We start from the raw sequence: 15777 nt of genomic DNA, 5'->3' as shown, positions 1-15777 counted from the left end.
TGGTGTTATGTTTTTAATTTCAAATTCTGTTTGTTTACTACTAGTATATAGGAAAGCAGTTGGCTTTTGTATTTTAAGCTTGTATCCTAAAATCTTCCTACAATTATTTTATAACTTTAGTTCTTTTGTTGATTCTTTGTGATAGTCTACATAGAAAACTATGTGATCTGTAAACAAGGACAGTTTTTTTTTCTTCTTCTCCAATCTGTATGCCTTTTATTTCCTTTTCTTCTTACTGCATTAGCTAGGACTCCTAGTACTATTTTTAATAGAAGTGGGGAAAGGGGACTTCCTTGCTTTGTTCCTAATCTTAAGGGGAGCATATACTTTCTCATCATTAAGCATCATGTTAGCTGTAAGGGTTTTGTTAATTTGTTTGTTTGTTGTTTCATCTGCTAAAGATGGTATCTCTTTATTCCACACTTTATAAGAAATGGGTATTAGCTCTCCTACCCTTCTTATTCTGCAGTCTTTTTTCCACCATCATACATTTGTTTCTGTATATTGTTGAGTGATAATCTATTCTAATATCATAATTAAGCCTTGTACACTTTGTGTGCAGGTTGATTCTCAAAAATGGAAATGAATGAATGGTATTTTTATTTTTATGATTGTATGAATATTTTTTACTGAATGGTGTGAGCAAAAGAGGGGTTATGTAATAAATCTGACAATTTCAGTGACCAAAAGTAACTACAGAGTGTGACCTGGTTATAAATTCTTAAGTGGGCAGATCATGGTGGGTAGGCATACCACCGGCCTATAATTTCTGAAGTAAAAGTGTTATCTTTGCCTCAAGCCAGCCCTGTCCATTGTGCATCTAGGTTAACAAACCTTTGAAATACCAGAGTATTCTTTTCCAGACCCCTGGAGGCAAAACCACTGTCAAGGGAGTATGTGATCTTGCTGTCTGTATACCATCCCTATTACTCTAAGTGTTGAATGTTAATTATCCTGTACCCACCAATGTAAAAGAAGTATGTGTCTCTCTGTTGGCTTTTTATCCAATCATAGAGATTTCCTCACTTTGCTTTCTCCCACTTTCTTGAACTACCACCAATAGATTTTATGTAATCTTTCTTGTTCCCTCATTTAGTTCTAGATGCATAAAAAGATCTTTCTTGTTCCCTCATTCAGTTCTAGATGCATAAAAAGAACTTCAAAACAGCCATTCTCCAGAGCATTTTCTCAGTCCATTGAGAGCTTGCTTCTGAGAATGTCCTCATTTTGATTGAATAAATTCTTAAAATTTTCTGTAGGTTTGGACATTCTTACATGGACAATGGGAAAAGAGTATTCTTGTATGATTTTTTTTTCATGGAATTTTATATTGACCTTTATTGTCTTGCATTGCCTACACTGTTTTGTAATTTTTTTCCAAATCCTTAAAAACGGTGACAATCATTGGAGTTTACATTTTCCTCTGCAATTTTCCTCCTGGAGCCTTCTGTCCCTCTGAGCCAATCTTAACCAGCTCTACTCTAAACTGTTGTCCTGGACTCCCCTGTATTAATCATTTAGGTTTGATTCACTGTTTCCTAAATCACATTACTTCATTATTGGTTTGTTCTAACTGTAGGTTTTTTGAAGATGTTCTTTACCAAGTTGAAGAAACTCCCTTCTGTTCTTAGATTACTGAGAGTATTTATTATGAATGGATGATGAATTTTGTCAAATGCTTTTCTACACCTATTGATATAATCATAGATTTTTCTTTAAGCTGTTGACATGATTACATTCATTATTTTTTCAATATTGAACTATCCTATTTGATCATTGTATAATCTGTTTTTATACAGTTGGATTAGTTTTCCTAATGTTATATTAAGGACTTTTACATCTATGTTCATGAGAAATATGAGTCTGTAGTTTTCCTTTTGTGTAATGTCTTTATTTGGTTTTGGTACTGGATAAATGCTTTCCTTACAAAACAAGTTAGAAAGTGTTTCCTCTGCTTCTATTTTCTGGAAGAGATTGTGGAGGATTAGTGTAATTTCTTTCTTAAATGTGTGTTAGAATTCACTAGTGAGCCCATCTGGGTCTGGTGCTTCCTGTTTTGGAAGAATGTGAATTAATAATTAAATTTCTTTAATTCATATAGGCCTACTCACATCATCTATTTCTTCTTGCATGAGTTTTCATAGATTGTATATTTCAAGAAATTAGTCCATTTCACCTATATTATCAAATCTGGGTTCACATAACATTCTTTTATTATTCTTTTAATGTCCATGAGATCACTAATAATGTCCTCTCCTTCATTTCTGATATAAATAACTTGTTTATCTCTCTTTTACTCTCACTTAGCCTAGCTAGAAGGAGATAAATTTTTATTATCTTTAAAAAAAAACAAACAAACAACTTTTAGGTTTCTTGATTTTCTATATTGATTTCCTGTCTTCAGTTTCATTGATTTCTGCTCTACTTTTTGTTATTGCTTATATTCTCCTTTGGTTTTAATTTTCTTATCTTTTTCTTGTTTCCTAAGATAATGTTTCTAATATATACATTCAGGGATATAAATTTCTCTCTTGAGCACTAAACTTGCATCCCACAAGTTTTAATGTATTTTGATTTTTATTTAGTTCAAAATATTTTTAAATTTCTCTTGAGATTTCTTCTTTGACTCATGTGTTATTTAGAAGTGTGTTGTTTAATCTCCAAATATTTGGGGGCTTTCCATCTATCTTTTTCTTACTGATTTCTGTATCCTGTTGTAGTCTAAACAGCATACTTAGTATGATTTCTAAACTTTTAAATTTATTAAAGCTGTTTTGTGGCCCAGAATGTGGTATATCTCGATGAATGTTCCATATGAGCTTTCAATAAGAATGTTATTCTGCTGTTGTTGGATGAATCATTCTATAAATGTCAGTTAGATCCAGTTGATTGATGGTGTTGTTCAGTTCAATCATGTCTTTATGATTTTCTGTCTGTGGATCTGTGAATCACTGATAGAGGGGTGCTGAAGTCTCCAAATACAACATACAAAATATTAGAGTGGGTTTTTTATTTTCCAATTATAGCTGACATTCAATATTATGTTAGTTTCAGGTGTACACCACAGTGGTTGGACATTTATATAACTTAAGAAGTGACTCCCTCATGAAAGTCTTACACCCACATGACACCATATACAATTATTACAAAATTATTGACTATATTCCCTAAGCTGTACTCACATCTCTGTGACTATTTTGTAACTTTCAATTTCTGCTTCATTTTTTTTTTCAATAAAAATAAATAGTGATTTATTGGTTTCGTGTAATTTCAGCTATATTAACATATAAACTTTGAGAATTAGAAATAAATGAATATTTTTTACCAAGAATAATCTAGGTTATGGCAGCAGGGGAGAAAATTGGAACTATTGTAACAATATAATCAATAAAATACATTTAAAAAAATAAAATAAAATAAAATTGACACTTAAAAAAAAAAAAAGAAAATTATTTAAGTCCTGCACATTCATTGTATCTATTTTACAGATAATGAGGAAGTATCATCTAAGCATTATTATCAGGCCATGATATATATAGTTCCTCCTATACATGTATTTTATTAAGTAGAAATAAGACATTATGTTTTCTTTTTCAGCAAGTACTCCCTTTTTGTCTTATAGACATATCCTCCTTGAGTTAATTGTGTTATAATTTATAAAATGTAATGTTTTATTTACAATAGCTTCCTCATTTCACCTTGGAAAGCTACAAGGGCAGGAGACAGCAGCAAAATGCTTCTCCGTACTTTGTATTTTGATTTTTTTATATTTACCTAAAACTCCAATTTATAAATAAACCTAAATTAACCCCACATTGTAATACTTATTTAGGAAAGTCTTTTTGTGTACACAAAGACAGAAAACATCAAATAGTTTGAGCAAGTATTTGGCAGACCACAGAAAGAAAATAGGACTGTGGAAATGAAAAAGTTGCAGTGTCTTAAAACTGAAGAGATTGAGAACGTCATTCAAATTTCTCATCTCCTTCTTTCACATCTTTTAAGTTGAGTACTTCCAAAGAACCGTTGCATTTTATCTCCTTTTTTATTAGCTCATCAATTTCTCTGAAAGCATCCTCAGTCAATTAAACACAATTTCTAATTGTTGATGATAATCCTCACTTTGTATAACCTTGATCTTGAACTTTTCTAGAAGCTTTTTCCTTCATTCACTGGAAAAGTGCGCATAAATCAAAATTTTATGTGAGCATATTCTATCTTTATTTTCTCTTTTAACTGCTTTATTACTTCCCAAGCTTGCTATTTTGTACTCTTGTTGGTTTTGACTGAATAGTGGGCATCCTTCATTGCTCAGAATAACAGTTTATGATCTCTATTTCAGGGTTCACACACAAATTTGTTGGCTACAATAGTTGCAGTGTCCCTGAACATCTGTTCCAGGTGCCTGTGCCAATATTTATCTGGTACTAGAACCCCTCCTTTAGTCAAAATCTGCAAACAGATTTCAGTCTGGTCATCTGTTCCAGATACACTAATGGGATCTTCCTCTTTTGCAACCTGACCTTTAGCAAAACAAACAGTGAGTGGCTCTTTAGAACTTCATCAAGGTCTTTTTCCACTCCACTCGGCTAGCCCTTGACTTTGTTTTTGTAGCAGGTGATTTCAAAGTGCTTCTGGTGTGCTACCTGTGTGCCACAGTTACACTGATTAGGCGGATCTGGTTAGTGGAGGTGAAGATCAGCATTATAGCTGCTCATAGACCTTGGGTCCAGTGAACCAAGACAGCCCCACACCAAGACCTGAGGGCTACTTGTGCCTTCCTGCAACCTACTAGCATGTGACACAGTAAAGGCTGGTAGAGTGTGAGGCACTGTGACCAATTCAGCCTAGCCACCAATCTTAACTTCTTAATCTTTTTACCTTTTTCACTCAGCTCTGCAATACCCCTCCCATGGGGCAACCATCAATTTGTTCTTTGTATCTGTGAGTTTGTTTCAATTTTGTTTATTTTGTTTTTTAGATTCCACATATAAAGTGAAATTATATGGTGTTTGGCTTTCTCTACTTTGCTTAGCATAACATTCTCTAGGCCCATCCATATTGTCACAAACAGTAAGATTTCATTCTTTTTTATGGCTGAGTAATATTCCATGGTATATGTGTACCACATCTTCTTTATACATTTGTCTTTTGACTGGAGCATTTATTCCATTTCCATTTAAAGGACTTATTGATAGATATGCAGTTATAGCCATTTTATTGTTTTCTGATTCTTTCTGTAGTTATTTTCTGTTTCTTATTCTTTTGTTCTTTTCTCCTGTTTATGACTTTTTATAGTGTTGTCTTTGAATTTCTTTCTCTTCATTTTTTGCATATCTCTTGTGGATTTTGCTTTGTGGTTACCGTGTGTTCATATATACCAAGCTATGTTTATAGCAGTCTATTTTATTGTAAGTTGATGGTCAACACATAGCATTTTTACTCACTCCTTCCATGTTTTTGTTTTTGTATTATTTTTTTACTTTTTCTGTGTGATTTTGTGTGTATTCCTTAAGTTATTATTATAGTTACACATGATCTTCCAACTTTGGCCTTTTAACTTTCAAAATACCTTCAATATTGGTTGTTCCACTGCTTTCATTGTGTGTTTGTCTTTGTCAGTGAGGATATTTTCTCCACGATACTTTCTTATTCATATATTTTTTCTTCTTCTTAAAGAAGTCCCTTTAACATTTTTTGTAGTGCTGGTTTGGTGCTGATTAACTCCTTTAGCTTTTTCTTATCTGGGAAACTCTTCATCTTTCCTTCAATTATAAAAGAGAGCCTTTCTGAGTAGAGTAGTCTTGGTTGTAGGTACTTGCTTTTCATCATTGAATAATTTGTGCCAGTCCTCTCTGGCCTGCAAAGTTTCTGTTGAGAAACCAGCTGACAGTCTTATAGGAACTCCCTTATAGGTAAATGACTGCTTTTCTCTTGTTGCTTTTAAGATTCTCTCTTTATCTTTAACCTTTGGCATTTTAATTATGATGTGTCTTGGTATGGGCCTATTTGGTTTCACCTTGTTTGGGACTACCTACACTTCCTGGAATTGTATGTCTTTTATTTGCCAAGTTAGAGATTTTTTCAGTTTTATTTCTTCAAATTGGTTTTCAATCCCTTGCTCTTTCTTTTCTCCTCTGGTACCCCTATGATCTGAATGTTGGTACATTTGATGTTGTCCCAAAGGTCCCTTAAACTATCTTCATTTTTTTAATTCTTTTTTCTTTTTGCTATTTCGATTGGGTGTTTTCTGCTACTTTGTCTTCCATATCATTGATTTGATCATCTCCTTCATCTAACCTGCTGTTGATTCCATTTAATGTAGTCTTCTTTTCAGTATTGGTATTCTTTATTTCTGACTGTTTTTTTCTTATGTTTTCTATCTTCTTTTTTATGGTTTCTATCTCTTTGTTGAAGTACACATTGAGATCATCTATTCTTCCCTTAAGTTCCTTGAAGTCTTTGTAACCATTGCTTTGAACTCTGTATCTGGTACATTGCTTGCCTCCATTTTGTTTAGTTCTTTTCTGGAGTTTTGTGCTATTTCTTCATCTGGAACATGCTTCTTTGTCTCTTCATTTTGGGTGCCCCCCTGTGTCTGTTTCTATGTATTAGGTAGAGCTGCTATGTGTCTAAGTTTTGGCAGAGTGGCCTTATGTAGTAGGTGTCCTATGTGGTCCAGTGGCACAGTTTCCCTGTTCACCTGAGCCAGGTGCTCCAAGGATGTCTCTTGTGTGGGGTGTGTGCTCTCATTGTTTAGCCTTGATTGCTGTTGATGAGTCAGTGGGTGGGATTTTCAGAGCAGAATTCACTTTAGTGGGGCTCTGGCACCTGCCAAATCCACCCTTTGGTGCCATTGTGGAGCTAATTGGGTAGTGCTCGGGTATGTTGGGTCTGGGGCCTCTTAGGAGAGGCTTCGGCACTGCCAAGGTCAGCCACTGCCTATGTCCAGCCAAGGTCATCTGCTAGGAACTACAAAGTATTCTGCAGTAGGTAGCTGCCTTTATATCCTTAGTTATTAGGACTTCTATTCAGCCAGTCTCCAGGTGGTTATTCTATAATTTAGCCATAATTTAGATGTAGGAGGAGGAGGCAAAGCATGGCATTTACCTCCTTTGCCATCTTAATCATAATGATGAGTTTTTAAATCTCTTCTTGCAGTTCTATCAGTCTGGTTCACATACTTTAACAGACCATTAGGCACATACACATTAAGAATTGTTATATTTTCTTAGTGAGTTGACCCCTTTAACATTATTTAATGCCCTGTCTCTGAGAGTTTCCCTTGCCCTGAAGTCTGCTCCATCTGAAATTAGTATAATTACTCCTGCTTTCTCTTATTAGTGTTATCAGAGTATATCTTTTTTTTATTCCATATACTTTTAATCTCTATGTGTCTTCATATTTGAAGTGGATTTCTTGTAGACAATATAGATTTGGTTCCGTATTCCCACCACTCTGATAGTCTCTATTAATTTGTATATTTAGATCACTTACATTTAAAGTAAATATTTATATAATTGGATTAATGCCCATTATATTTATAATGGTTTTCTTATTTTCATTTCTCTTTTTGTCTTTTACTCTTTCTCCCTTTCCTCATTTTTTTGCCTTTTCTCATTTTTATTTCATCATTTCATATTATTCTATTTTCCCCTCTCTCTCAGTATATCAATTATACTTTTTTTTAAAAATGTTAGTGCTTGCCCAAGAATTTTCAGTATATACTTAAAACTAATCAAGTCCATATTCAGATAACACTCTCCAGCTTCAAGGGTAATACAAGTCCCTTATAACAACATTCTCTATTTCTTCCTCCCATTCCTTCTAGCTCTCGTGTCATTCGGTTATCCATAAGGTACAATCACTGATTGGAAAATATTTTGTTATACCTTTATTTATTCCTTCTCGAATTCTCTTGTTGAGTTTGTGTAAATCCAGTTTCTGACCAAAACATTTCCCTTCATATATCACCATTTTAATGTAGAGTTCCCTACAGGTCCCTCTCTGAAGCTGTCCCACAGGCCTGTGGGTAGGTCAGGTGGATTTGCAGGTAGACTGTTAATCACAGTGCTGCCAGATCATCCAATAAGCACCATTTACCTAGTGATTAAGCGGAAACCCCAGCTGTAGAATATTAAAGTTTAGCCCAGCCTCCCATGCAGGACTGTGCCAGCCATGACAGAGGCTAGGGTGGTGACCAGTTCCCACTGATGGACAGAGCGTCCCCATCCTACTGTCCAGCCACCTGTGGGCTTGCCCACATCTGACTTTTCAAATCCACAAGTCCTGTCTACTTTGTGAAGTAACAATAGCCCCTCCTCAGCCCCCTCAGCCTTGCCCTGTTTTGCCTGCCCCTGACCCAGAAAGTCCAGTGACAGCTCATCTAGAGTATAGCCCCAAGTAGGTGCTTTCACCAGCCTCCTGAAATCAGTGCTAGGCATCAGGGTCTCTGGTAGGACCTGGACCTTGCAGAACATTGAGCATTTTCCCTGAGCAGGGCTTGAATAGAGTCAGAATATGGCCCTGTGAGTCATTTGCTCACTGAGAGCTAACTAACAACATCTGCCTACCTGCCCTAGCAGAAGGCTTTAAGTGCTCCTAGGAAAGAGCCTCCCTGAAGGGGTAGCACTCACTCCACTCCACTCCACCTGGACCCCAAGCCCTTCTGACTCCTAAACACCAGCTCCCATAGTATGCAGGCATTGCTTTCCAGTTTATTTTCTTGGGTGAAAACATTTTGCAGCATTGATTCCATCTTGCTTGCATTGCTCACCACTTCCTGGTACATTGCTTGTTAGTGGGTCATGATCTTGCTTGCCTCTGTGGGAATAGATGCAGCAAGCACGAACACTTCTCCTTGGGAAGTGGTGGCAAAGTCCCATCTTCGAACCAGGTTTTGGCCTCTAACTAGAAGAAAAGTTTCTGAGTCCCAGCTTCTTTCAGTCAGCCAAAAAGGTGGGAAGTAGCATGTGGCAGAGACCTAAAAGTCACTGAAGGAAATTTTAAACCCGGCCTACAGTGCCAGGAACACCAGACTGTGCAGAGCATGCAGCATCCATGTGCCCCGGAAGTACTTCCAAAATGGCCCTCTGAAAGAACCTTCTGACAAAAATGTTTTAATAAATATGTGATAGATCTTTCCGAAACCTAGTTATAAGAGATTTCTGTAAATAAGACAAAGACAGTGAAGGCGTTTAATAGCAAATCGCACCCAAGTGATGAGTGTGGCAACATGCCCACCAAACTCTAACAAAAATTGTTTTTTTCCTGATGCTTATTTAAGTGAATGTTCTGGATACTAACAGCTTAATAGTACACTTACCGGTCCTCCCTGGAATTCACTTAGTGTTGCCAGAAAGGATTACCAATGATGTGTAGATCCCAGATGAAATAAATTTCCTCTACTCATGCCCTAATTGGAAGGAAATTGCTTAATTCCATAACACCCAATGATATCCTAGGGTAAAAAGGAACTTTGATTGGTAACAGTGTTCTTTTTCATTAGTTCATTTAGCAGACAGCAAGTACGTACTGCTGTGAGCTGGACTCCGCTGCGAACGCACGTCAGTGGGGATGGTAGCCACTGTCCCCGGCCTTACTTGTGCCTTTGCCTATTCTGATTAGCTGAGGCTCCTTTCTGCCTGTGTTCTAAGCCCTTATTGACTTTAATTTCCATCCCTTTAACTTGATCTTGATTATATTTGCAAGGACAATAAAATTAGCTGGGGCAGCCTTTTCAAAATCAAGATCTGTTATTTTCATTTTCAGAATGTCATTCAAGTATGCATTGCACAAGTGTATTTTTAATAAGTCAAACCTACTTAGTTCTTATAATTCTGTTTTATCTTCTACAGATAAATTTTCTTCTAATGCTTCCGCTAGTGGGGAGGCAAATTCTTCCCCACTGTGGAAAGTGGGAAGGATGACAGGAAATGTAGGTCACATCTTACTTTTTTTTCAAATGTCTAATTTTACCACATTTCAATAAGAATGCTCTGTGATTTGACGTATGTCTACAATGCTTCACATTCCAAGAAAATTAGACCACTCAGTCTCCTGTTGAAAATTCCTCACTGGCTTCTCATCCCTTCCAAGGTCAAGTCTAAAGTTCTCAGCAAGACCCTGGATAATCATAGTCTGTTAATTTTCCAGCCATTTTCCTGCCTTGCCTTCATGTCTCTAGCCTCTTGCCTCACCATAGTATACAGTGTAGGCCTGTGCCCTCTATCCTTCCTGCAGCCCTAGCTCAGTTCCCTTGCTTTATGAAGGCTTTCCTGACCCTCAAGCCAGCCTAGTAAGCCTCTCATGCATAGCCTCTCCCATTATCAACTTCCCCAACCAGAATTGTACATTTTTTACAATAGGTAAACCTATTTGGGCATATCCTAATTGTCCAAAGGCTATAGTTTACATTAAAGTTCACTGTTTTTTTGTTTTTGTTTTTAAGTATATTTTACTGATTATGTTGTTACAGTAGTTCCAATTTTTTATCCCCTTTGCTCCCTTCTGCCCAGTAAGCCCCTACCCTCCAGCAATCCCACACCCCCTAGTTCATGTCCATGGGTCGTGCACATAAGTTCTTTGGCTTCACCCTGTCCTATATTATTCTTAACTTCCCCCTGTCTATTTTGTACCAACTGATTATGGTTCTTAATCCGTGCACCATTTCCCCATCTCTCCTCCTTCCCCCTCCCAGCTGATAACCCTCCAAATGATCCCCGTACCTCTGATTCTGTTCCTATTCTGGTTTGCTTAGTTGAATTTTGTTTTTATTTTTTAGATTCAGTTGTTGATAGTTGTGAGTTTGTTGTCATTTTAAGGTTCACTGTTGATGTTATCCTTTCTTTGGGTTTAGACAAATATGACACGTATCCATCATTATACTATCATACAGAATAGTTTCACTGACCTAAAAATCCTCTGTGCTCCACCTGTTCATTCCTCCTACTCCTCTAACCCCTGGCAGACATTGATCTTTTTACTGTTTGTATAGTTTTGCTTTTTCCAGAATGTCATATAGTTGGAATTGCAGCTTTTTAAAACTGGCTTCTTTAAGCGATATACATTTACATTTCCTTCATGTCTTTGCATGCTTGATAACTCATTTCTAGTGCTGAAAAAACCCTGTTGCCTGGATGGACCACAGTTTGTTTATTCATTTATCTGCTGAAGGACATAACGGTTGCTTCCAAGTTTTGTCAATTATGAATAAAACTGCTGTAAGCATCTACATACAGGTGTTTGTGTAAACCAAAGTTTTCAATCCTTAGGGTAAATACCAACGAACATGATTGCTGGATCATATGGTAAGACTATACTTAGTTTTATAAGAAACCACCAAACTACCTTTCAAAGTAGCTGTACTGTTACGACACAGGGGGCCTGGCCTCAGTGGGTCTGTGATGGCCAGCCCGTAGTGTGTGGGTCCCTGACTTGGTGTAGGAAAGACTTCAAAACACAAGTCCAGGTGACTTTGAGAGTATGTTTATTAAAGCTGGGGACAGTGAAACAAGGAAGGACTTAGCATAGAAGAAGCAAGAGGAGAACCCAGGCTGGGCTGCCTTAGCTCACTGGGAAGTCAGAGAAAAGGGGGGCCAGGCTCAGGGGATTGATTAGCCCAGGACAAGCTGCCATTGCCCATTACACTCCTGATTGCAAGTCTTGAGGTCTCAGAGTTTAGGAGATATGTGCCTGTGGGGAAAGAATTGGGGGAAGAAGAGACAGAAAGGAATGGTGTGGACTGCTCCCCCGAAGGAGGGTGCACTGGTCCATTATCTTGAGGCTTTTATCTCTCTCTTGCAGGCAGGAATCTTAGGAGAGGTCTCAGGGGAGGATTTCAGCAGAATATTCATCAGTTTTTCTGGTGTGCCCTTTCAGGGTCGTGGTCTCCGCTGTTTGGTCAGTGCCAGGACTAGGAGTTATTAGTCATTGCAGTTGGTCCTGGCGTTGCCCCCTGGTTTTGCTGTTTTTCTGGGTCTGGAGCTGAAATACAACTAAGGCCTGGATGTTACCTATAGGAAGGCGACCTTCTGTATCTGGCTGTAAATTGCTTAGCCATTTTGTTCAGCTATCCATCTCAGTTTCCTTGTTCTACTTGTCCTGGCGTACTGGCCTGTCACAGTGCCTTTTTGCATTCCCACCAGCAATGAGTGAGAGTTCCTGTTTCTCCACATACTCACCAGCATTTGGTGTTGTCAGTGTTCTGGTTTTTGGCCATTCTAATAGGTGTGTCATGGTATTTAACTGTTTTTATTTGTATTTTCCTGATGATACGTGATGTTAGACATTTTTTCATATGCTTATTTGCCATCAGTATATCTTCTTTGGTAAAGTGTCTGTTAAGATCTTTGGCTTATTTCTTAATCAGGATTTTTTAAGAGCGAGAAAGACAGGGAGAGAAACACTGATATGAGAAACATCGATTGGCTGCCTCTCATACATGCCCCAGTTGGGACTGAACCTGCAACCTAGGCATGTGCCCTGACTGGGAATCATACAGCCAACCTCTCAGTCTATGGGAAGACGCCCAACTAACTGACCTACACCTGTCAGGGCTGTATTCTTAGTCTTGAGTTTTAAAAGTTTATTGTAGCCCTGGCTGGCATGGCTTGGTTGGGGCATCCTCTTGTAGACTGGAAGGTCGCAGGTTGTGGGTTTTGTCCCCAGTCGGGTTACATACAAGAGATGGCCTATCAGTGTTTCTTTCTCTCATCAATGTTTCTCTCTGTCTCTCTCTGTCTCTCTCTGTCTCCCCCCTACCCCCCAACTTATCCTCTCTCTGAAGTCAGTGGGTATATCCTCGGGTAAGGATTAAAAAAGTTTATTGTATATTTTGTATAATAGTCCTTTATCAGATATGTCTTCTGCAAATATTTTCCCCCATACATCAAGATATTTTTACTCATTATTTGTTTATCTGCTTTCCCAACCAGATGGCAGAGCCCGTGAAGTAGGGACTGTAGCATTCAACTGTATTTTCAGTGCTGCACATACATCCCACACTAAATAGCATTGTGTATGTATCTGTTTGTTGAAAATATAAATTACAAATGTTGGAGTAAAAACGAAACAGGAAACCAGAGGAATCACAGAATAGTAGATACTAACAAACAATATTTATTTTTACTTGTCAAAGAAGTGGAAACCAAGAAAAGGAATTCCATTATGCCTATTAAGGAGGCAAATACTTAAAGTGGTAACAGCGTGCAGTGCAGTGACTGGCACTCTGTCAGTGAATGGTAAGAGTGTGAATCAGAAAGACCTTGTGGGAAGCACCTTCTAGAAGGGTGTTTCTATATATCTAGTACTCATACTCTTTGACACAGTAACTCTACTTCTAAGAATCTATCCTAAGGAAAGGGTCACACTACAGAAAAGATCTTATGTAGAAAGATATCCATTGCCAGCCGCTAAAGGAATATAAAGACATAAATGTCCTATATGGAGTGTGGTTGAGGGAGCTATGCTACATCACCTAAATGGAATATCAATAATATAGATAAAAGTTTTTATAATAGCTATACAGCAACCTAAAAGGTAGAATGAGGTATTACACTGATGGTTTGCATGTAATGATTTCAGTATCTGTGCATCTGGGAAAAGGTTAGAAAAGATCAGGCAAAAATGAAAACACTTGGTTAGGTAGTGATGGGGGAAGGTTTTAAAATGTACTTTTTATTGCTATAAGTCTGTTCATCCAATAAATGAAAATTATAAAAATCTCAGAAACATTTATATAAACTCACAAGTGAGGAAAAAAAATCTGAGGGACTTTGTTATCATCTGTGTCCTGAGGAGCAAAGAGAAGTTGGGAGGGCAGGCCCCACCTCTGAGACTGGCTTTGCTTTCATTTGGGCCTAGGCACTGTGATCGGTGTGGATGAAAGCACTGCTTTCTCGTGGCCTACGTGTGACCTGTGTGGCAATGAGAGGCTGGAACAGAGTCCAGAAGACAGGTAAGGAGGCAGCATCTAGCCTGAAAGACCCAAGGGCAGCAGTCACCCAGGCCTGGGATCCCCACCACCTCAGGTAGGCTTCCTCCACGCCAAGGGCCAGGCTTGAGCCCTGAGAGCAGAACCAAGTCTGCTGAGCTGCAGGGAAGAGGCTGTGGTGCACATCACTACCTAACAGTGTCTTCTTCATGACAGGGATTTTGGCTGTTCCTTGCAGCTCCTATCTTGAAAGAGAAAAGAACCAGGTTTTGCTCTCAGCTTGTTTATTATTAAGAGAAAAGAGAAAAACTCAGGGTGAACATGAGTAAATAAAGCTAAACTGGTCACTGTACAGCTTGTCCTTTGCAGGGGCACAGATATTTCCAGAGTCCAACGAACAGCTACGTAAATAGCCATTCCTTCCCTGCAAGTGTTACTGCACCCACTCCCTAGGGGCTGGAGTCTGAGGTGGGCACACACACACAGTTCTCTGGCCTCCCAAGTTGACTGTGTCACATGACAGATAGAAAGGGGCTCATTACTTTTCTGCTTCTTAAGAAGCGAAGGGAAACCTGGCTGGTGTGGCTCAGTGGACTGAGCATCGGCCTGCGAACCAAGTGTCACTGGTTCGATTCCCAGTCAGGGCACATAACTAGGTTGCACGTCAGGTCCCCAGATGGGGACGCGAGTGAGAGGCAACCACGCAGTGATGTTTCTCTCCCTCTCTTTCTCCTTTCCTCTCTCTCTAAAAATAAATAAATAAACAAATAAATAAATTATTTTAAAAAATAAAAAGAAGCAAAGGGCAGATGCCTCCTTGACATCTCCTAGGTTGGTGGCATTATGTATACACAACTCATCACTGGATTGTATTTAAGAGACAAGAAGAGTATGCATCATAGGTTTACTTGGTAGCAATAAGGAGCATAGATACTGATGATTAAAAGCAAGTTTTCCCGTTCTGGCAGATAGGAAGCCGCAACTTCCCCTGGCCTGGCAGAGGGCTTCCCTCTGCTTCAGGGGATGTTTGCTGTCATCCTCTGTGCTCAGCTGGAGTGAGGCTTCCTTGCCGAAGTGTCCCTTCCCCGGTTATATGCCCACCAAGCCATTAGAAGCTGAGGAAGCTGGTGCTTATCCCTCAGAACAGGCTGAGCCCAGGGCCTATTTCAAGAACTTGGCTTTTGAAACTAAATCCCCCTTTCTATCTCAGCAACTATTCGTGTGTCGAAAAATGCCTGTCTACTGCTAGACTCTTCTGATTTGTGCATTTTCGAGTCTTGTCGTCCCTGTGTGTTTCCCAACAACAGAGGCGCCTTTTCCTGTGCAGACTGCTGCCGTGTGGTCACCTGTCCTCTTCTGAGAAGGCACCTTGAGGTCTTCCTGGACTGCCCCTCGCGACCCCAGTGCACAGTGAAGGTCAAGGTAGGAGCTGGTCCAGGAGCCCATGTGCGTCCCACGTCCACCACATGGAGCCACTTTGACTCACTGGCCAGAATACAGTTGCATATGTCGCTCTTTCCCTGGGAAAAGAGCAAAGGACTCATCCCCAGGAACACAATTTTTTTGTATCTGTGACTTTAAAAGTCACATTTGACTTAAGACTTTGAGATTAAAGCTACTAAAGAGAAGACAGGTGGTTCATATTTAACATACTCATTTTCAGGACATGAGTGTTTTTAGCATGAGCGCTTATTCGAGCAATGGGATTTTTTAACCCGGCCCCTTTTCTGTTATCCCAGTTGATGCAGAGCAGTATCTCTTCACTCCTGAGGTTTGCTGCCTGTGAGGATGGGGTAAGTGTGGGGACACTCAGCCCAGATGTATGCCCTTACGCTCTTAAGCCC

At 38.9% G+C, this 15777-nt stretch overlaps 1 protein-coding gene and 1 pseudogene across 3 annotated transcripts in view; one reads left to right on the top strand and one right to left on the bottom strand.

The window, feature by feature from the left end:
• Positions 1-15777, top strand: part of SPIDR (scaffold protein involved in DNA repair) — a 396715-nt gene that overhangs the window by 375596 nt on the left and 5342 nt on the right. For 2 of the 3 annotated variants that reach the window (XM_090283719.1, XM_090283717.1), the window contains exons 14-16: positions 13864-13957; positions 15241-15355; positions 15673-15726. In XM_090283719.1, coding sequence (XP_090139845.1) covers positions 13864-13957; positions 15241-15355; positions 15673-15726 — 263 coding nt within the window. The remainder of the gene's footprint in view (positions 1-13863; positions 13958-15240; positions 15356-15672; positions 15727-15777) is intronic. The other variant, XM_090283718.1, reaches the window with a different exon arrangement.
• On the bottom strand, positions 3966-4705 carry LOC150004489 (ribosome maturation protein SBDS pseudogene; annotated as a pseudogene).

This window comes from Furipterus horrens, unplaced genomic scaffold (assembly GCF_987537825.1).
Source record: "Furipterus horrens unplaced genomic scaffold, mFurHor1.1.pri manual_scaffold_7, whole genome shotgun sequence".
Taxonomy (NCBI): domain Eukaryota; kingdom Metazoa; phylum Chordata; class Mammalia; order Chiroptera; family Furipteridae; genus Furipterus; species Furipterus horrens.
Note: the sequence above shows the minus strand (reverse complement) of the source record. Positions and strands in the feature narration are given on the sequence as shown.